This window comes from Phaenicophaeus curvirostris, chromosome 25, assembly GCF_032191515.1.
Source record: "Phaenicophaeus curvirostris isolate KB17595 chromosome 25, BPBGC_Pcur_1.0, whole genome shotgun sequence".
Taxonomy (NCBI): Eukaryota; Metazoa; Chordata; class Aves; order Cuculiformes; family Cuculidae; genus Phaenicophaeus; species Phaenicophaeus curvirostris.
In genome coordinates, this window is record NC_091416.1 from 2,597,793 (window position 1) to 2,618,704 (window position 20,912).

Below are 20,912 nucleotides of genomic sequence, written 5' to 3' on the forward strand. Positions count from 1 at the left end.
CCAGGGAACGTGACTCAAAAGTTTGTCCTTGGCTTTGTTTCTGAGTGCAGCCCTGCTAAGGAGCTGGGAAGGAGTGGAAGGGAGGGAGACGCAGCAGAGGGTCCCGAGGCTGACCCAACCGCAGCATCCCTGGGCACGTGAGGAGGTCAGGCTTGCCAGATCCACCTAGTGATTCACTTTGAGATGATGAGCTCACCTGTCTTTGAGGTCATCGGTTGTGCTGATGAAAGGAAATGGGTAGAAATAATAGGCTTAGGCTTTTGTAAGGCACTGAACTCGGTATAACGTGATATCTGGGCTGATTAATGAGATCTAAGCGTTATCGATGGAGCGCACATTTAAATGGATTAAGAAATCACTAACTGGCAGATCTCGAAGGATAGTCATTAGGGAGTAATCAGCAAGCGAGGGTATTTTTAGAGTGAATGCACTGGCCTGGGTGCTTGGCCTGATGCTGCTCAGCGCTCCCATGAATCATCTCAAGTTCTTAAAAAGTCACTGTTAATCATATTTGCTGATGGCACAGAAACTGGGCTGGCAGCTGATAGGAAGAACTGGGACAAATGCAGAATAACTGGAGTATTTTGGTAACTTCCAAGCTATGGAGCTTGAACACGAGGAGTGTTAAGGGAGAAATCCAAAGGGGAGAGGAGCTGGGCTCCATCGGAACCACCAGGTGCCTGTGAATCAACTGGAGGAGTCTCCACCATCCCCGTGCTCGATGAATTGTAGGCTGTCCAGCAGGGAGCAGGGGAAGGAGCATTCTTAGTCTTGGGGCCGGGGCACGGCTGAGGAGCTGGGTTTGTTGTCCCCACCAAGAACGCCGCCGTTCCCACCCACAGGGCTGAGGTTCCCTCTCCCGCAGGCGCCCGTCGTGCCTGTTGTAAAAGAAACCTCATCAAACGCAGAATGGGTTTGTAATAAGTTTTTCAAATTGGTTGCTGCTACAGCATAACCTTTAGACTCCTGGTATTTAACCTTGTATATCACTCTAGCTTTTGAATGAATTTAGCTTAATAAAGGTGCCTTATTAAATTACCAGGCTGGTTTTTTAAGCGGCTAGAAACAGGCGTACGAGGAAATAGCTTTGGGTTGTTGGATCTAATTGGCTGCCAGTGGAGTGTGGTGGCTTCGATGCATAGGTGCAAACGTTTATTTTTATGTAGTAATCCAGCAGTGTGATTTTATGGAGTTCCAAGTTGAGAATTTCAGGTTGCTGGAATGTGTTTGCTGGTAAAAACTCTGCTGCTGCCTGCTTGATGCCTTGGATCACCACCCGAGGTCACGCTGCTCCAGACTATACATCCACAGATGTGGCCACCAGAATGTGGCTTTCTAATAACGTAGTTAATAGGTGGCACACTGCTTGCCCAGACCTTGAAACACATCACAACTTTACCAGTGTGGGCTACTGAAGGCCACGATCGTGTGTGGGAATCGAGCTCAGGATCCCACAGCGCTCGGCATTTCACACAGCTTTGCTAACAGCCTGTAGCCTGTAGAAAATGCAGCGACTCTGTGTGAGATGGGATGCTTAAAGTAGATGTAGAATTTAGGATTAGATAAAGGCATGTTCTTCCAGCACAGGAAGGACACAGAGCTGTTGGAGTGAGTCCTGAGGAGGCCATGGAGATGATCCGAGGGCTGGAGCACCTCCTGTACGAGGACAGGCTGAGAGAGTTGAGGTTGTTCAGCCTGGAGAAGAGAAGTCTGTGGGGAGACCTTAGAGCAGCTTCCAGCACTGCAAGGGGCTCCAGGAAAGCTGGAGAGGGGCTCTTGATCAGGGAGTGCAAGGAGAGGACAAGGGGAAGAGTTTTCAGCTGAAAGAGGGGAGATTGAGATGAGATCTTAGGGAGAAATATTTTGCTGTGAGGGTGGGGAGACCCTGGCCCAGGTTGCCCAGAAAAGCTGTGGCTGCCCCATCCCTGGAGGTGTTCAAGGCCAGGTTGGATGGGGCTTGGAGCCCCTGATCCAGTGGCAGGGGTGGAACTGGATGGGCTTCCAACCCTTCCAACCCAAACCGTTCCATGATTCTGATTGTAACCCCCCCGCCAAATTACTGGTTGAAGCAAGTGAAATTTTTATGTAGTGTAAGCCTAATTAAAATGTCGGCTCTCATGGTTCCCAGCCCTCCTTCTGAACCCTTCTGACTTGAGGAGCAGTTTCCTAAGTACCTGCTGTAATTACCAGCACGCTGGCGAGCTCTGCTAAGGAGAGATGTTCACAGCGATAACTGATAACTCCATCGGGAACGCTCTTGTCTTCACGAGTGCGTGCACGTGTGCTGATAGAGCCCAGGTTTACGTTGCAGGTGACGTCTCTGCGGCGTCCAGATCCGAGTGGTGCGGGTTCACTTTGCTGCCTTCGTTTGTTTAATGAAGGCTGTGGGGCTGGGAAGCTGAAATGGAAGCGCTTGCCTCCTGTAGTTCTGGGAGAGCTCACTTAGTCTGCAGCTCGTTCACCAGCCTTCAGTGTATTTCTCCCGATTTCCATAAGTAATTGTCAGCTGGTAAACAGCTCATTAGAAATACTAAAATTTATCTAATGAGAAGGGGATGGGAGCACCAGGAGTAGTGAGCGCAGAAGATGTTGCTCAGAGCTTTCTCCGCATGCAGGGCTGTAGTCTTTGCGTTCTCCTGTAAATTGGGATGAGAAGGTTTTTCTGCTCTTCCTACAGCACGGGGTGCGATACCATCCGTGTCTCCGGCTGCAAAGCAAATAATAAATAGCGAGCAGATGGCCGGGGGGTGGGAAATGTGAATGAACGGTGAGCACAGCAGTTAAGATGCTGCTCGTGATGTACTCGCTGCACAACACTGGGTGTAACTCGCCTTCCCGCATCTGTCCATGGCGAAAGTGCTCGTGTCGTGATCCTGAGTGGCACAGACCAAGCTCCATCCACTGTTCCCTGCTTTTCTTGTGCGCCCTTGTGCCACCTCCCTGCCAGGCTCCCAGTCCTGGACCAGTCCCTGTGGCTAAGGGCACGCTCAGAGATGCTTTCATAGAATCATAGAATCACCAGGTTGGAAGAGACCCACAGGATCATCGAGTCCAACCATTCCTATCAAACACTAACCCATGTCCCTCAGCACCTCATCCACCGTCCCTTAAACACCTCCAGGGAAGGTGACTCAACTACCTCCCTTCCACCCTCCTAGGAAGGACCTTTTTAATCCTGGAACGTTCCATTCGCTTCCACATTTTTATTTTCCCCGTGCAAAGTGTTAAATGTGGGTTTCAGGCATGCTGGAGTCTCCCACATTTCCAGTGGAACTGGGACTCCGCGGCAGCCCTGAAGCATCGTGATCCCAGTGCGGAGCCGCCCCCGTCTCATAGCTGCGAGCAGCATCTGTACTGGGGATTAGTTTATAAAATGTTTGTGCGCAGTCATCTCGGGAGAGGATTTACTCATGTAGCTTATTCCATTACTGAAAATTATGAGAGTTTAAATTGGTTAAATCCTGACACGGGTTTTTTTTTTCTCCTAATCTCCGTTATTCCATAGGAAGCATGTTAATGAGTTAAACACAGTTAATAAAATGCAGCAAGCCAATATTTTTGGTAGTGGTTACTCTCAAAGGGAATAGAAACATTTACATGGCTCCAACCTTTATGCATACTGATATTTTTGCCTTCCTTTGTTCCTTACAGTTGAGTAAATGCCTGAAAAATATATGTGGCTTAATGGCATTTGTAGCATTGAATTGATTTCTCGCGCTGACAACATTTTAGCTACAGCTTAGGTTGCGTTTTTAATCTGTGTTTCACTTGTAGCAGATAATGAATTTTTTAATTGTGGGCTTCGGGTCTGTAGTTTGGGTTTGTTTTTCCTGCAGGGTCTCACTCAAGTGTTTTTGAGCTGCTCCCTAACTACGAACGCTTTAACTCTCTGTGTTTATTTTAGGATTTAGAAGAGCTCCGTTTGGATGGAATAAACGCTTCTGTTGTTTGAACAAAGGCTGCACCTTCTCTTTGTGTTTCTAACCAGCGTCTCTTGTAGACCCTAACATATTAACATGCGTGGACACCAGGGGTTGTCACACAGTCATGTACGACACCCGATAAAATGGATTCTCTTGGAGAGCCACCACCATCTGTGGTTTCACCACAATGTGGAGGCAAATGAGTTCTTGTAGCTCAAGTGAGTTTAGGGATAAACTCCAGGAAAACGTCTTTCCTGGGAAACATGGCACAGCGACCGCGGTGCAAAGGGCTGTTGGCTCCTCCTTTTCTGGCTACCGAGCACGTGCCGAGCTCGTGGAGGAGACTTTAGGCGCACAGGCGACTGCTCCGGGTGGGTGCGATGATTTACACGCCGCTGTTTTTGTCCCGCAGATAAGCCTCAAGTGCGGGTTTCTCAGAATTACCCGGTGCAAGGCCTGACGCGAGAAGGGGAGCCGCTGGAGCTGACGTGCGCAGCGATTGGAAAACCACAGTAAGTAGGAGAATTCCCGAGGAGGGGGCCGGGCTGGCCGCAGGGACCCGGTTGCGATGCAGAAACACGCAGACGCTCTTTGCGTTTGCAGACGCTCCAGGTGCCATTCTCTGCTGCGAAGAGGATGGAACGGTGGGAAAAAAAGGGATGCTTGCTGCACCTGAGCATCTGCCACACTATTAGAGACGTCTGTTTTGATTTGCATTTATTCCTATATAACGAATGGCTGTGGGAATTCCACTGGAAGGGCTCCTAGAAGAGCTCGGCAGAGCCCGCGGGTGCAGGAGGGTGGTGGCCCGGGTGCCGTGTCCACCTCTTCCCACAGGGAATGGTCTGGGGGGCAGCCGGCTGCAATGAATAGTCCTGAGTCCTGCCGAGGTGCCGGGATGCAGAGGTAGGGCTGGCACCCGAGGACTGAGCTCTCGTAGAGGTGGAATGGATCCCCGAGGTAAGGCAGCTGGTCTCGTATTGACTCTGCGATGATTTTCCTCTCTTTTTGGTGCCCTGTATGGTTTTTTATGAAATGCAGGTTTTTATTCTTTCTCCTCTTCTTGCCATGCCCTTGAGGCTCTTATATAGTTGAAGCAATTTATTCATCAGGACAATCCTGGCAAGGGAGGGTAGATTTCCTTCCACACTGTCATTGTTGTTCGAATTTCAGTTTTGTCCACTTTTTGGTTTGTGGTTTTTTGTATTTTTTTATTTTTTCTTTTGGAATCCTTCCTCTTCCACTTGGATTTATGGCTGTCGAGTATTTTCCTCTCCTTTTTCTTATTTTTGTCATGTTCATAAGACTCCTGCAAACATCCCCGAGAGCTGTCAGCGTCTCCTTGGTAGCGTGCCCAGAGCTGCGGCGTTCCCGCAGGTGGAGCCGGGCTGGAAGCTGCTGGCGGGGGCAGCGCTCAGCGGGGAGGAGGTTGGGGGTCCTGCCATCCCCCTGGTAGCGCACCTCCTCTCCCAGATTGTTTTGTTGATTCCTGCTCCCCAATTTCTGTTTGGCATGGGGCTGATTCCTTCCCCATCCATTAGGGACTGGCACGTCCCCTGCTGAGTTCTGTTTTAATATCTATTCCCCGCTCGGAGGCTGTCAGAGCCCCTGGGCATCCCTCCTCTCCGCTGTTCCTCCCATTTGCTATCATCTGGGAATTTAATGAATAGGCTTCTTTACCTTTTTTTTTCCTTCCAGGCTACGAATAAGACATACACACGTTAAATAAGGCAGACACACCTCCCGGCAGCACGCCGCTTAACGTTACGGTGATGCTAGGAACTCGCTTATGTAGGTCACTTCACCTGTGTCTCTCAGAGCATGAGAAAATACACAGTAAAATAACAGGCTCGATGTTTTTTAAGACGCTCACTTCATAAAATCCTTTCCAGAGGTTTAAGATGAACAGGGACGTTGCTCCAGTTAAACCAGGCTCATTTCTCAGCAGAATTTGGCAACGTAAACACTGGGGAGGGAAGCTCCGAGGAACGGGGAAGAGCAGAGAGATGAAATATCTGGTTTGGTATTAGTACAGTCATTTTGTTAGATTAAACACAAAGGCCCCCCAAGATGATGAGAAAAGTGGGAAGGTGCAGATGAAACAGTCACTTATAGGAGACTGAGAGTGAGCCAGGTCTCTGAGAAGCAGCGTGCTCATAGTGCACACAGCCCTGGGGCTCCAGAATCACAAACAGCCTTTGGAAATCACCACCTTTCCCACCCCTGCTGAGGTTCAACTGCGTTTCTGCTTCCTCCAGCACTGCTGCTGCCCTGCTGTGGCTTGTGGGCTGGCTGCTTGGAAGCCAGGAGAGCAGCTTTGAGCCCTTGGCCAAGCCCAGACATCAGCCTTGCAGCCGGCAAACGATAGCCCAGTGGGTTTCCCAGGGTTGTGTCCATCCCAGTCGTGTGGCTGGACTGTTGGAACTTCAGGAGCTTCTCCACCATGATCTCCACCAGCAGATGGAAAAGCCCAAGCCCATGAGACACCTGGCAGCACGAGCTCCCAGCAAAGTCCAACCTGGGAGAGGCTGGCTCAGGCGGAGCTGCTCTGTCCTTACTGCTTAACGACTATAAGAATAATAAATTAAGAAAGACAAAAGCCCTCCCTGCCTTCCCACGCCCCGCAGCACTCACTCTCTTTACTAATTCTAACCAAACACCCTAACTTCATTCCCTGAACGATGCCAACCCCACGCTCATTTGGGTTCTGGTAGCAAAGGGATGTGGGAGAGGGGCAGCCAGGTGGGACTGGGGAGAGGAGGAAAGGAGAAGGGTGTTCCTCAGCTCCAGCAGCTCAGACATTCTTAGCGAGCGGCACTGCCACCCCTGAGGGAACCAGGGCCATCACGTCGCTTTGTGGAAGGGTTCAAGCTTGACAACAACGTCCTTGTTCTGCCACATGCTGTCCAGATCTGCACGCAGAGCTCCCTGTGGATGCACCTCTAGTCCATAGCCTCAAAGGTTTCAGGTTTACCGAATTAAGCGAATGATTAACCACTAATGAACTTTCTTCCTGCTTGCATTAGTGTTTTCAGAAAATTTAAGGTCTGGATTCAGTTTCCTGTTGGGTTAAAATAAATTTAAATTGAGGAAGCCTGACAGCATCTGGGCTTGAGTAGTGCAAAAAAGTATGTGTTGTTTCTTTACAGTTTTTCTTGGTTTGGGCTTTCTGTCTGTGGATGAACTATTGAAGATGCCATCTTGACCATAGGAAAATAGTAATGTGATTGTTTCTTTTTCTCCCTCCTCTGTAGGCCTACGGACATGAGGTGGTTAAGAGTAGATGATGAGATGCCTCAACACGTTGTAGTGTCTGGTTCAAACCTTCTCATTAGTAACCTAAACAAAACAGATAATGGTACATACCGCTGTGAGGCTTCAAACGCGGTGGGGAAATCACATGCGGATTACATGCTGTTTGTATACGGTACGTGAGAAAAACCACCGTTCTTCTAGACTCATTTACACGTAATTGCAACATACCGCGCTCTGAAAACTTGACAGACGTTAACAGTTTGCTTAATGCGAGATTTACAGATAGCTCCGACACGTCTGCGCTGACACCGGGCTGGGGCAGGGACTGGAAATCCATTCCTTTTGCTTCCGTGAGTCTCGGTGTCGTGCAGAGCCTGTCCCAGCACCCGGTGAGCTCCCTCCTCCAGGGACTCATGTGCTGCCAGGTGAAGTGTGAGGAAAAGCCAGAGCAGGGACACGGGGAGAACTGGGAAGTTCTCTGGCCAGACAGTTCTCCTAGGGCTTCTCCAATAGTTCCTTTTCCTTTGTAATACCTTCTCCAGCAATGGCCGGGGACGACGGGGGTGTTGGGGGGGCTCCAGGTCTTTAGTTCCCTGATTAAATTACCAAAGAGTCAGCCAGCATCCCTAGATAATCCCAAACTAGTAAATATACTGGAGGAATGAGATGCTTTAAGCCTGTCTGGGGCCATGTCTCAGCATCCAAAGTGCCATGAAGTACGTCCTTTAATCCTCCAGTTCCTCTGCATGACTTTGCCATTGCTGTAAACCTTAGGCTCCTCTCCCAAGGCGCTGCATGACATAAAGATTCAGCAAGTGATCCCCCAGCGTATTTACGAGCAGTTCCTCTGGGCTGCATATTTACTCTTTACCTGCTGTGAGTGGTTACGGTGTGGCTGGACTAAGCTTGCGGTGGGTATTTATTGCCTCTTACTTGGATGAGATGGTAATTTGCTTTGGTTTGAGGTTCGCTCCATGCAAGAGCTGCTTGAAGCTTTGCAGTCCCCGATCCAGATAAATAGCTGACATCGCCTGGCCAGACGCCATCTGCGCGTGAGCCATTTTAAACCCAGTCTTAGAAATTTGCCCAAAGATTGAAGGCAACACCGAGACTGTAGCTTTGAGCTGAAATCAAGGCCCTCTGCCACATCATACAGGTAGCTTTCAAGTGCCTGTAGCTCCCAAGGACTCCAGGTTACAACATGAAGTCAGATATTCATTTATGAGGGGATAATTTGTATGCTTGTGGTATAAAACAAACCCTTTGTCTACATCGGTGTTTAAAGAAACAGCCACTTTTTGTGGAGACACAGGAAAGAAGCTGAAATAGGGCACGGAGTTCCCCGTGAGATTTAAACTATGGAAATCTGCTGCCATACAGCAGTTATAGATGAGGCGGTGTCATTCCTTGCATAGTTCATGTGCCTCTTTTGTCCCAAGTAAGTGCTAGATCAACCCTCACCATCGTTAGTGACCTGGGTTTGGAGCTTGTAGGAACTCTTGCCCTTGTTAATTGTTCTGAGTTTTGCTTGCGGGCGAGAACTGAACCACCCAGGACTCTATCAGCACTGCTCCCCCTCAGGATTAAATCCGCAGGGAGGCACCTGAGACAATATTATATTAAGGGGATGTAAACCTGTGGACTTCAGGCATCTGGCAGATGTTTTAGCCACATAGGGGAGGGCTTCCATGGTCTATCAGGAGCTCACAGTCAAATCGTGGTTTTACATCCCATCACGTTCAGTTTCTGCACATTTGGGAGCATTCCAGTGGAATCCAGCATGCTGGATATTATAAAGAACCCTGTCAGCCCTGAATTTGAAAGGGAGAAATCCAGAGGTGCTGGTGTGGAGGCAGCAGTTGGGCTGTGGCCATCATCTGAAGCCTTCTGATGCAGAACCAAACTCGCAGAGCGTGCTGGTCTCGCCCCACTCGGCAGTGGAAAGCGTTTAAGTCTCCAGCCCTTGGCACCTCTCCCCACTAAAAGGCAGCAAATAATCAGGAATTTGTGTCCTACATCTCTGTAGGCGTAACGTGAGAGCCAGCGGGAGACCGGGCTTCGCTGCTCGCCCTCGGCCTCACTGCAGATGGGGTGGCTCCCACCAATTACGAGGGCAAAGCTCCCCGGGATCACGTTACCTTGGGAAGTGGGGGGAATTATGGATCTGAGGTGTCGCAGTGATGGCCTGAGCAGAGCTGTGGTCCGAGCACCGTTAGAGGCAGGGTTGATTTGGGCTCCATCCCAGAGGATGCAGCTGCAGGGAAATGGCTTTAGGTGCCAAGGGTGCAAGCAGGGCATGGAAATAACTTGCTGCTGAGCTGGGCTTAACACACCTTCCCCGCTGCGCACGTGCTATGAGGATGTCTAATCATCCACACATGCCAAAAACATATTTATTTTTAAAGTTCGTTCCACACAATCATTTTTATTTGCTTTTCTTGAGGAAGACCCTGCTGCCCAGCATCTTCCCTGGGCAGTTGAGGCGAGCGATGCCTATCGGCCTTTGCTGGTCCCTGGTGAAAGGCCGGGGATTCTCTTCCTCTGGTTCTGCTGTTTCGCTCTCCGCTGCTCCCCAGGAGCCGTAGGATTTTATGAGCCAGGGAGTGCAGGGACTGGGATGCTTCGGCTGCAGGGGAAGGACAATAATCGCTTATAGCCGCAAATAACTGCTCCCCAGCAAAGCCGGCTCTGAGGTGATGCTTCTGAATTTTCAAGAAGTTGTATGGGATATAATAAAGGTGCAGCATATAATTAAAGTTCAGCTGTATTAATTAGGGAATCTGAGAGAGCTCACTTGGAGATAAAAGAGTAGCAGATGCGTTAGCGATGAGAAGTTGACGTGCTGTAGAGGAAACCTAAAATCAAAAGCCCCTGAAATGTTTCATGCTCCATTATTGCCGACTGAATCCGTAGTTCAAAGTCTTCCCGACTACTTAGCGCATTCAGTTTGATCATCTGGGCATTGATACATATTTTTTCTTTCACACCTTCTCATATCTACCTTCTCCTGCCCAATCATTTCGATGAGGATGTGCCTCTGCATGTAACATAAACACTTTGAAGAGCGGCCGTGTTTGAGTCTTGACAGGTCAAGCTCGTCTCCAAAATGGTTCTCAGTCACAGAGAGAAACATCCTGTACCCGTGTCTCTTGCTAACGCTGCATTAGCAGCAAAACCAGGAGCATTCACCTGAAATAGTCAGAAAAATATTGACTTTTTTTTATTAGAAGACTTCGGTGAAGTTCTCCCTACCTTGAGACTGATATGTAGCGATGATGGTCTCATTTCATTGTATTTATTACTAGCTTTGAAGTAGTTTTTAAAATCCTACTGCTGTGTATTTGTAGAGGAAGAATAGTTAAGGGCCCTGGGAAGCTAGTGTGGGATGTCCATGTGCTCCTGAGCAGGGCCCCTCACCCAAGCCTCCTCCTGGTAGAGAACCCCAACCTTCCCGCTGTCGCTGTACGTGTCGACTGTTCTTTTCCGTGTGGAACGCGTGCAGTTTGTTTTCCTTATGCCTTTCCCATCCCATCTCTCTCTCATTCACTAATTTATGCTGGGTTTTGTTTATTTTTTTTTTTTTTTTTTTTTGCAGAAGGGGAGCGTTTTGGGGCCAGATTCTCCAGCTGGAGCGAGCCGGGTGCTGCCGAGCCGTGGGTTGGACTCGGAGCCGTGTCCGGCTGCTGAGGATCTGGCCCTGTCCTCAAAGCCAGCTGGGCCATCCCCACCTGGGTTTAGAGGAGGAAAAGCGTCCGACAGCCGCACTGCTTCTTAGCATCCTTGTTTTTTTCTCTGATCAGTATTGATCGCTGTTGTGTTCTGCTTGGTTTTTTTTTTTTCTTAATTTGCTTTTTTATTATTTTCCTTTTTATATTTTATCCAGATCCCCCCACAACTATCCCTCCTCCCACAACAACCACCACCACTACCACCACCATCCCTACCACCATCACAGGTACGGTACCTTCATAACCATTGGAAATGTCCTGAATGTTATTGTCTTTTATGTATATAAGCAGAGCGTGAAGCCTGGGGAAAAACAACCGAGAAATCACTTGCTTTTTTTGTTTTTTCTCCCTCAAATACACCCACAGTCCTGTGCGAGTCCGGCAGTGCCACGAGTTGGATGTTCCTTACCGCAGGAGGTTCTGAAATGCAGGAATTGCCGTGGCAGAACAAACCTCTTAGGAACTGGTGGCTGATATTGGGGACTTGGAAACGCAGGATACAAAGAGCCTTAGAGCTCGTTTAACAGGGGGAGTTGTTTCAGCCTCAGCCCCATCAGGATTCATTTCTGGGCCATTTAGACTTGGAAGCAGAAAGTTTGATCTGTAGTAGTTTAATCCATGGGACTCGAGCTGCTTTTTCTCGTGCTGAGGTGTCTCTGTCTCTGTGATAAGCCCTCTCCCAAAAAAGGGGATTCCACCAGTCATTTTTTTATGGAATCGAACGCTGTCTGCAGGACCCTTTTTGAGGAGCTTTTGGCATTTTGAGATTTTCCCTGTCTTGAGAGAAAAGAGAGGAATAAAACCAACCAGCTGCTCCTGAGGCACCTCTCTCTCTTACCCACATCCATCATATTCTTCACTAGACCCGACTCCCCACTCATAAGGACGGTCGTTCTGATTTATGTGTGGTCATTTGCATTGCCATTTTTCTGATCTTTTCTATTCCGACTGCTGCTTTTGCTTTTTGCTTGCCTTGTTTTATTTTGTTTTGAGGCAGAGGTGACAAACGGAAGGTGAGAACGGACCATTGAATAGCTAACGGCATCATGTTTATTGTCGCTGTAAACCATCCCCTGTGGAAATGCCTTCACCTTTTATTTGCTGTTACGACATTGCTCCGCTGACTCTAACTGTCCTGCTCGGGGTGTTTCATGGCTTCTTTCCTTCTGAGGTTTTTTGCAACCAAGTCAGACTCCGCTGGCATGGACGAGCAGTTGAAGCCTCTCTTCCAAGGTGCCTTAACGCGCTCTGCGTGCGCCGTCTGCATCCATCACCGTGTTGTCCAGCCCTTGCCATTCTCTGTCTTCCTCTTTCCAGGTGGTTCTCAGTCAAACCGAACTCCAGGCACCCAAGTGTGGATGCTTGAGCCACTCTGCCGCGAACGTTCTCCCGTGTTGCGCTGTGCTCGCTTTGTTTCAATCCTGTTTTTCATTTCTTAACTTAACCAGCTTTCGTTTCAGAGTAGGTTTCAGACTTCATTAAGGTCCCCTTAAGAGCCGTTTGCAGAAAAACCCGGTCCCGTGGGTCTCAGTGGGAATGAACATTTTCTTTTGTTTTATGGCAATTTGTTCATGCTTTCAGTGAATTCTGGAAGGCCAAATGGAAGAACTTGTCTTGATGCGTGGTTGACCCCGTTATGTTTATGTCAGTGCCTGCAAACATTAATGACCAGCCTTTTCCTGGGAACTGGAGTGTTACCAGCCTGTCATTGTAGGGATCACCCTAGGACTGGCTTCCCAAGCGTTGCTGTCCTCGCCTGCCGTTCCAGACTCCACAGTAGCACTTGTTCCTAAGACATAGCGGGTTTGTTGTTTGCTTCTCGGCTGCAATCATTGCAATTAGTTTGTGAATTGTCAGTAGCTTCCAGGCTCTCCTTTGCAGACCTTTTGTAGCTTTTCCATATGAAAAATCAGCAAGGCAGGTGGTTCTTGAAGGCAGGAGTGGCTATCAGCAGGACTCCTGTCTGACCTGAATTCAGGTGTAGCCGTGGTCCAGCTGGGTTCTGGCCCCAGCAAGGTTTTCACCTTGCCCGATGAGTCGGTGATGCCCAGGAGCTGCTCAGCCCCCTTGCAGCCGCAGCTGGGCAGCGGCTCCGTAAGAAATCACTCTTGAAGTCCTCCTCCAGGTTTGCTTTGAACATGGAGATGAAGGGGTGATGGTCTTCCAGGAAAGGAGAGTCTTCTGGTGTGACATTCCCAGATATTTCTCCTCAGTAACTTCCCATCGGAGCAAACCGTTGCCCTGAGGATCAGCACTGCCCTGGGTGAGGGTGCTGTGCTGTGGGAGGGGGTGACCGCTTTGAAAATAGACTAGACACACGTGAGGATGCATTGATTGGCAGCTCTTTATTTCCTTTACAAGCAGCGTTGTGGGTTGCTTTTTTCTCAGCCTGGCAGAAGTGCACTGGGATCAGGAGTGCCTGCCTGTCCTCTGTTTTTCTCACACCTTTGTTTGCAAGGATGGAGGATCTGAAACCCAGGTGGGTCTCCATCACCTCCTTGATGGCTTTTAACTGCTGAAAAGGCTGGAAATGTTATGAAAATGTAATATTCTTCACCGATTTCAGCAGTTTCTGCTCACGGTACGTAGGAAGATTAGTTAATGCTGATAAGAGAAATCTTTCTGGTTTTCTCTGACACTGATCTAACGCTGAATCTTCTTGACATGTGTCTTCATATCTTCTACCCGTAAGTTCAGCAAGCTGTTCTTACAAAGAGCAGCAAAGACTTTGCCTCTCTTCTTTGTGCAGAAATGTGCACGGGGATGTTTTCCAGGCAATATGGAGCTCCAGAAACTTTTGCTCTTCGCTAGTTGAGAGACTTTTTAGCTGGAAAAAAATTTGGTCGAATTAACATAATCTGTAGACTTACATAGCGTAGTCATGTTGTAACACTTTTCAAAGCCTTGCGAGACAGTTGATACCTTAATTCCCATCATCACCAAAACAATGACATATTCTTGTGTGACATACGTGCTCTGGTACAGACGGGGTGGTTCCTTGTCATCGCTGCCAGGCTGGGCGCGAGTCAGCTGCCAGCCAGCTGGGAGGAAAACCTTTCCTTAGGATGAGGAGGGCTTGAAATCTGTTTTATTTTGCCTTTTCCCATTTCTTGTATAATACTGACCTAGTTCGTGTCCCCTGAAACCACAGGGTAGTTCTGAAAAGCAATTGTTTTGTTCTAATTTAAAAGCAAAAAGGGAAGAGACCTTTGCACTGAAGCAGTTCCTCTGTCCAAAGCTCATGCTGTAGGCATGCTGTCGTCTCCAGTAGCTGCCCGTAGGAAATTATGTTCTTGGAAGTAGTCCTTTTGTGTTCTTGGTGATAATTTGTTCTGGATTCATTTTCCTCCACTCCAGCTACCCAGCAGAGCAGTCTCCAAGGGCTGCGTTCGCTACCCCCGTGCATGGTAAGCTGCTCTTCTGTGCGGGTTCTGATGACAGACGTCTTTTTCACTTGCTTACACTGAGCGTTTCTACTCTAAACACGTTCAAACATGACACGGAAATGCGACCCTGTCCCAAGGAGTTTATCTCTGAGCGATGAGAGACTCTGCTTGACAAACAGGAGCCTGAGCGGTAGGTGCAGCAAACGGGAGTGGAGAGGCAATGGATGTGCCGTACGGTCTTTATTCCCCATTTTTATGGGGTGCAGGGTGCCCCCTCCCACCCCTGTGCTCCCAGGCTCTCCCTAACCCCACCAAAGTCCTTTTCCAGAGCAAAGGATCCCTTTATCAACCCCTCTTGCTTGACATTGCTTGACATTTAGTGTTTGATAGGAATGGTTGGACTCGATGATCCGGTGGGTCTCTTCCAACCTGGTGATTCTATGATTCTATGGCCCAATCCTGCATCGCTGCAGCTGCCGGCTTGACCTCCAAAGGCACGCTGAGCCGATAAAGTGGTTTTACAGCAGGGAGGTTTGGGGGAAGATCTCGGAGAAGCTGACCTGCTGCTATTTTCCGGGAGAAGGAAAAGCTGAGCAGCGGTAAAGTTTCCAAACCGGCACGACCTTTAAAGCTTTTCTTCTGTTGCTGTTGCTTTGCTTCTGTGTAGGTGCTTGAAAAGATTTCCTGCATGACAGTTTGATCTTTTTTTATGTCTCCTCCACCTGCATTGATATTCTGACCATCCTTTGGCGTTTCAGCCGTTATCGCTGCCAAGCCCTTCTTTATCAGTTCAAATTGTCCTTGTGGCTTTGTTCATTAAGATGTACAATGTGATACAGCAGAGCAAACTGCATCATTTGAATTACCTCTGGAGTTGCTCCTTGAAATGCTGGGTTTGGACAGCTGTTGTTTCCTGGGAGATAAAGGTTCTTAATAAGAGCGGAGCCCTCCTCTTCAGCGCGGAGTGGAGCGTTTCAGCCCGCCTTTTCAAGCATCGTTTCGCTGCCTTCTGGCCTCACACCTCCGCACCCCGGGGCCGGCAGGAGGATTTGTACAGGCAAATTTGCATCGCTCGCGCCTTCTCTGCAGATGGATCGCGCAGGTGTCTTGGCAACGGTTTCGGTGGAGACCTGGGGGTGCGACGCGCAGGCAAGGTACCGGGATTTCAAGCCTCGCGTTGGATGCTTCTGATGCTGCAAAGCCCCCGCAGCCCCTCTTTAATGCCATTTTAGAACATATTTTAAACCCTTAGAACACACAGTAGCCAATGGGTCTGTGTGTTCAGGGGGCTGAAACTTTGCAGGCGATGGTTTTGGTGTAACATTCCCAGAGATGCTCGTGCTGAACTGGGCTGGAAAGCACCGAGCCCGTGCTTTGGAAGCACTCCGTGCTCCTTCTTGAGCCTGGGGATTTTTATCAGCAGGAGCAAGCAAGCTCTGTTTGATGCGAAGGTGTTCAGAAGGCAGCCAGCTCCAAAGCAGGAGCTGTTAATTGATGCTGGGTCTGACTGTCACATCTCGAGCAGGGGCGTGCAGCAGCCCAGCTCCCCTTTCGTCCCCTTTTGGCTTCTGTGTCCATTGGCATTGGCTGGGAGCCATTAAAAACTCATTTCTGTGCCATCTTAACTTCCTAAGAAGTAAAAATCCATGGAAATCTGACGTATTTGAGAAGGACCAGTGTAGGATGTTTTCAAACCATGGATTCACGTGCCAGGAAACTTACTCGGAATGAGGAGAATAATGATTTTATTCTTCTTTTCTGATTACGGCTGGTTGTGTGGAAACACACCCTTGCATGGGGTTTATTCCAGCAGTGATCTGAGAAGGGGGTGGGTGGGAAGAATGCAAGGGGAGTCATTTGTCACTGAAATCACCTTGCAGCGGGTTTGTGGGAGGTGAAGAGGCAGCGTGGAGATGACAGGGGTACTTGTGTACCTGCAGGCTTTGCATCTCATCAGGGATGGTTGCTCGTGACTGGTGTTCACGTGGAATTGAATCCTAAATAGGTTTGTTCCTCACTCAAATCGAACACGGATGGGGTGTTCAGCTCCAGCCTGGCTCTCTAGGATCTTTTAGAGCTTTCCCTTCCTACTTTTCCAAACAGCCCTTTGGTGACGCCCACACGGCGAGCACGGAGCAGGAGCCGCCGAGCTTGCAGCTTGTCCAGGTGCTTGGTGTCAGCTCGCAGGGGCTCAACCGAATGATTTGTTCCCCCAAATTATTTATTATTTAACTTTTGCTTCCTGCTGAAGCTCCTGCCTGTCCCTGGTAAAATGTCAAGTTAATTTAAAGATGATGCTGCGCTCTTCTGACATTTTCATCCAGGATGTGACCGCATTAAAGGGAGAGAGAGGAGTTGACAGGCCTATTACAAAAAATGAAATTAAATATGATTCAGTCTTTAGTGCCGTGTCCGGTGACAGCAGACATGGTCCTGTCACAGCTGCTGTTACCGGCGGTGCCGCAGAAGCAGCCTGGAGAAGAGGAGGCTGAGGGGAGACTTCATTGCTCTCTACAACTCCCTGAAAGGAGGTTGTGGAGAGGAGGGAGCTGGGCTCTTCTCCCAAGGGACAGGACGAGAGGGAATGGCCTCAAGCTCCACCAGGGGAGGTTTAGGCTGGACATCAGGAAAAAATTTTTCACAGAAAGGGTCATTGGGCACTGGCAGAGGCTGCCCAGGGAGGGGGTTGAGTCCCCTTCCCTGGAGGGGTTTAAGGGGCGGGTGGACGAGGTGCTGAGGGACATGGTTTAGTGTTTGATAGGAATGGTTGGGCTCGATGATCTGGTGGGTCTATTCCAACCTGATGATTCTATGATTCTATGAAACCATCATTTTGTTGGGCAGAAGAGGTGGGTGTTGAGTAGAGCGAGGGCAGAGGGAGCTGGGGAGGAGACCCTGTTCCCTCCTGGAAGATGCTGTGAATAGAGCAGAGAAGATTGGGTTTTGCCTAGGGTCTGTATGGTACCTGGCAGCGCAGCGAGGCACCATCTGAACCCCAGATCTTGGTGGGAGCAGGGACAGCAGTCACCGTGCTGGGGGTTAAATAATACCCAAATCCTCCCAGATCCCCCTGGAAAAACAGGAGAAGACACAGCCAGAGCCGCAACGCTAATTTGGGGATATTTTTGTTCTTGTCACATACAACTCTCATGCAGATTGTGATGGTTTTTGTGAAACATCTGGCCCGCAAATGGAACGTCCCCGGGGTGTGTCGCAGCGTGCCTGAACACAAAAGCTTCCAGCGCAAGCTGGAATCGCTTTAGGGGGATCATCACAGAGGGTTATCATGCAAAGGGCGTTTTCATCTGTCCTTCTGAGGAGCATTTAGTGAGGGAGAAGGTAGCAGTGACTTTGCACCTCGTGTTTTTGCTGAGCTCCTCTGCCCCTCGGACTCGTTACTGGAATGGGAGATCCCTGCTGGTATCTGACTGGTGTTTGTCCAGTAGGAATGATGGGATTTGGAGGGTTTTTTTCGTAGCCTTAAAGACCTGAAACAAAGCAGAAATCCTGTTTGCGATGCTGCACGCTGGTCCCTATGGCTGCTGCAAAAAAAGTCATGGGAAGGAGTTAGTGCTCACCCTGGTCAGTGAGGAAAATCAGGAGGAATCAGAGCTGCATAAGTGAGTGATCGAACCCGCTTTTGTTTTCAGTCCAGAAAGCAATTTAAAAAGCAATATATTGAATAATGCTTATTTTGTATATACACGTATTAATACCTTTTTAAGTTTAAAAGAGTGTATTCATCTGTTCCTTTGGTGTGCTGCTGTAATTCTCTTTCCAGCAACCAAGTGGTTTAAGCTCCTCTCTACCAGGTGCTCCTGTACGGCCGCAGCGGTGCCGCTTACGCATTCCAGTTGGTGAATTCAATTCTGCTGCTGGGGTTTTAATATTCCTCCATCGTGCTCATTCTGTTTGAGGCCGCCGACTAATTACAGGCGAGTTTAGAGGGCCCAGGCTGTCACAGTGCGCAAATAGTTGAAAGTTGGAGAGAATCCATTTGATAAAATGAGGAGGCATAGCGATGGAGCTCGTAACTCAACTAAATGTTGCCCAGATGCCTCCGTGCAGTAATTTTATAACTCTGCGCGTGTGTGTGTGCGTTTGTGTGGCTGCCTAATGAAGTGGTGAGTGCCCAAAACTCGGGTGTCGTGCGAGTTGTCTTAGCTGGCAGATAGCACCATCTGTATCGCAAGACGATGTGTGTCCTCATCCGAGAGCCGGCCACGCTGAACTCTGTTCTCGGGAGTAATGCTAGAAAGAAATCACGATTAAGTGAAATGTGCAGCTTTATAGAGGCCGATGGTTCCTTTCTTGGACACCTTCTTTAGTTATAAACCAGCCCTCTGATGCACTTTTGTACGTGTAGATTCTGAAAGGCCATTGCATCACTTTTCTTCTCCCTGTGGAGCATATTTTGTTGCCATACTGATGACAATTAGGAAGAGAAGGCTTTATCTCGAGATGGAAAGCACCACGCTGAGCCTCTTTTGTTTATGCGCTTCCTGCATCCTCTGTGATTTGTTGTGTCTTGTAAACCAGCCCTTTCCTCAGCCCCAACTTATCCTTTTAAATGCTAAGCATCAGCCCTGTGTGATTGTGTGACTGCTCTTCACACCCACGCTCAGGACCAGGATGGTGCTTTTGGGTGATGACAGAGCCGTCCATTGGCTTTGTTCAACCTGAGATAACTCCGAGTCATATCTTGCTGGCCTATATTTGAGAAGAAGAGATGTTTTTTTTCTCCTAGGACTTGGGGGCAGCTCTCTGGGGCGCTGGGTGTCTGGTCTGACACATAGACACAGCTATTCTTGAACAGGCAGTAGAAGTCCCTGGCACTTGGGATTCAGGAAAGCGTGTTTAGAGTTAACCAGCCTCTCTGATGGCTCTGGGTTGTCTTAGCAGCAGAATTACAAGGCTGGGGACGTGCTTTGCTGTGAAGGCAGGTCAGCAGTTTGCTGTACGTGTGGTTTTACCTGTGTTCATTGATTTCACCCCAAAGCAACAGTGAATTCTTCTCTCCTTTGCCACGCAACCCCTGTAGTAGCGTGCCGTGTTGGGGGTGGGGGGGGCATCCTCTATTTTGCTTTAACGTGAGATTATTCCTGTTTGGAGCACTGTGTATATGCAATCCTTCTTCTCAAAGACGGCCCTGGGATTCCCGAAAACTCACTCTAAACTTTAACTGCTCTGTGTTTCCTATTGCAACCATCCAAACCATTTGCTAATCATAACTTTGTCATTCCAGCTGCAGCCAACATGTTGTTTGACTTGGATATTTGTTCGCACTTACAACCGCTTGAGAACTTTATTTTTTGTAACCTGTTGGTCTTTGTCCCCAGACGGGGAAGCGAGATGCACTGTCCAGTTTGCACTGTTTCTTGACTAATATCTCTTCCAGCACGTCAATACAAGTTTGCTTTCAGCAGATTCTCTATTTAGTGTAAAAGCTGATGTAACTTTTTTTGTTTCAGGAAGACAGTAAATTGAGACTATTTGTAGATGCCAAGATGCTATCTCAGGAATTAATACTCAGTTTTACAGCCCTTTCTAAACGACAACTTCCCCCTCGCCTTCACCACCATGTTCCCCTTCACCATTTCCTTGGTTAAAACAAGGCATCGTTTGGGAATTGCTACCCGAAAACAAAGAACAGCCTCGCTCTTGTTCTCCTTTCTGCTTTGGAAGGCTTCCCTTGCAGCCTTACCAGAGCTCCCAGCAGGAGAGCAAGCGCTGGCGTCTTTAAGTGTGCATTAGATTCGATTGCCAAGCTGAGAACACAACACGTTGGCAGTGGGAACAGGCTAATGACGGCTTGATAATCGGTTATGCAAATCTCGGTGCAGTTTGTTAAATTATGCAGGGTTTATTTGTTTTGCTTTCATAATTAAAGCATGTAGACCTCGTATCTGTAATATTGTGTATTCCTTGTATGATTCTTGTCCTCCCTGGTGCTTCAGAAATTTCAAACCTGGGCTGGCCTGAGCTAAATTGCAAAGGAACGGACCCTCCTTTTTCCACTGCTGCCTCTGAATGTGCAGAGGACTGTCCATCCCCAGCTGCTCTGGACAGCATGTTACTGAGGGGAAATGCCACTGTGGATTGTCTGTTGTGGCTACAAAACTCAAGCTCCGGGCTGCCTTGCAGGAATACGCCGTGGAGCGCTTCTCTGCACTTATTCGTACGGTTTTACTCATTTAAACATCGCCTGCATTGAACCGGGGGGAGTTGAGTGGAGGGCTTGGCCATGAGAGGCGTACGGTTGGACTCAATGATCTTAAAGGTCTTTTCCAACCTAAACGATTCGGTGATTCTGCTGTGAATGACGACATGAGTATCCGTAGGGATTGGCAGAGTCACAGCTGGGAGGAGGCAGCCCACTAAAAGCAAGCAACCAGCATCACGGGAACAAGAGGATGGGTAGATCCAGGTGAAAAATAAATGAGTTTCTTTAGCTGAAAAAGCCAGCACTTTGTATAATGTGAATAAATATAATTTAGACCTGTAGGTGTAGAGGAGGTAACGCAGGGCACCAACAGGGAAAGCCTTCAGATTTGGTTCAGACTTTAAAAGTGGCTGCTCCAAACACCTCTGAAGAGATGAAACATCTCGCTGTTGGCAAG

General features: G+C 48.7%; 1 protein-coding gene across 8 annotated transcripts in view; it reads left to right on the forward strand.

Annotated features, from left to right (window-relative positions):
* CADM1 (cell adhesion molecule 1) overlaps positions 1-20,912 on the forward strand; it is a 168,545-nt gene that overhangs the window by 130,629 nt on the left and 17,004 nt on the right. For 4 of the 8 annotated variants that reach the window (XM_069876636.1, XM_069876638.1, XM_069876639.1 and 1 more), the window contains exons 6-8: positions 4,336-4,435; positions 7,178-7,350; positions 11,062-11,133. In XM_069876636.1, the coding sequence (XP_069732737.1) occupies positions 4,336-4,435; positions 7,178-7,350; positions 11,062-11,133 (345 nt within the window). The remainder of the gene's footprint in view (positions 1-4,335; positions 4,436-7,177; positions 7,351-11,061; positions 11,134-20,912) is intronic. The other 4 variants (XM_069876637.1, XM_069876640.1, XM_069876642.1 and 1 more) reach the window with 1 other exon arrangement.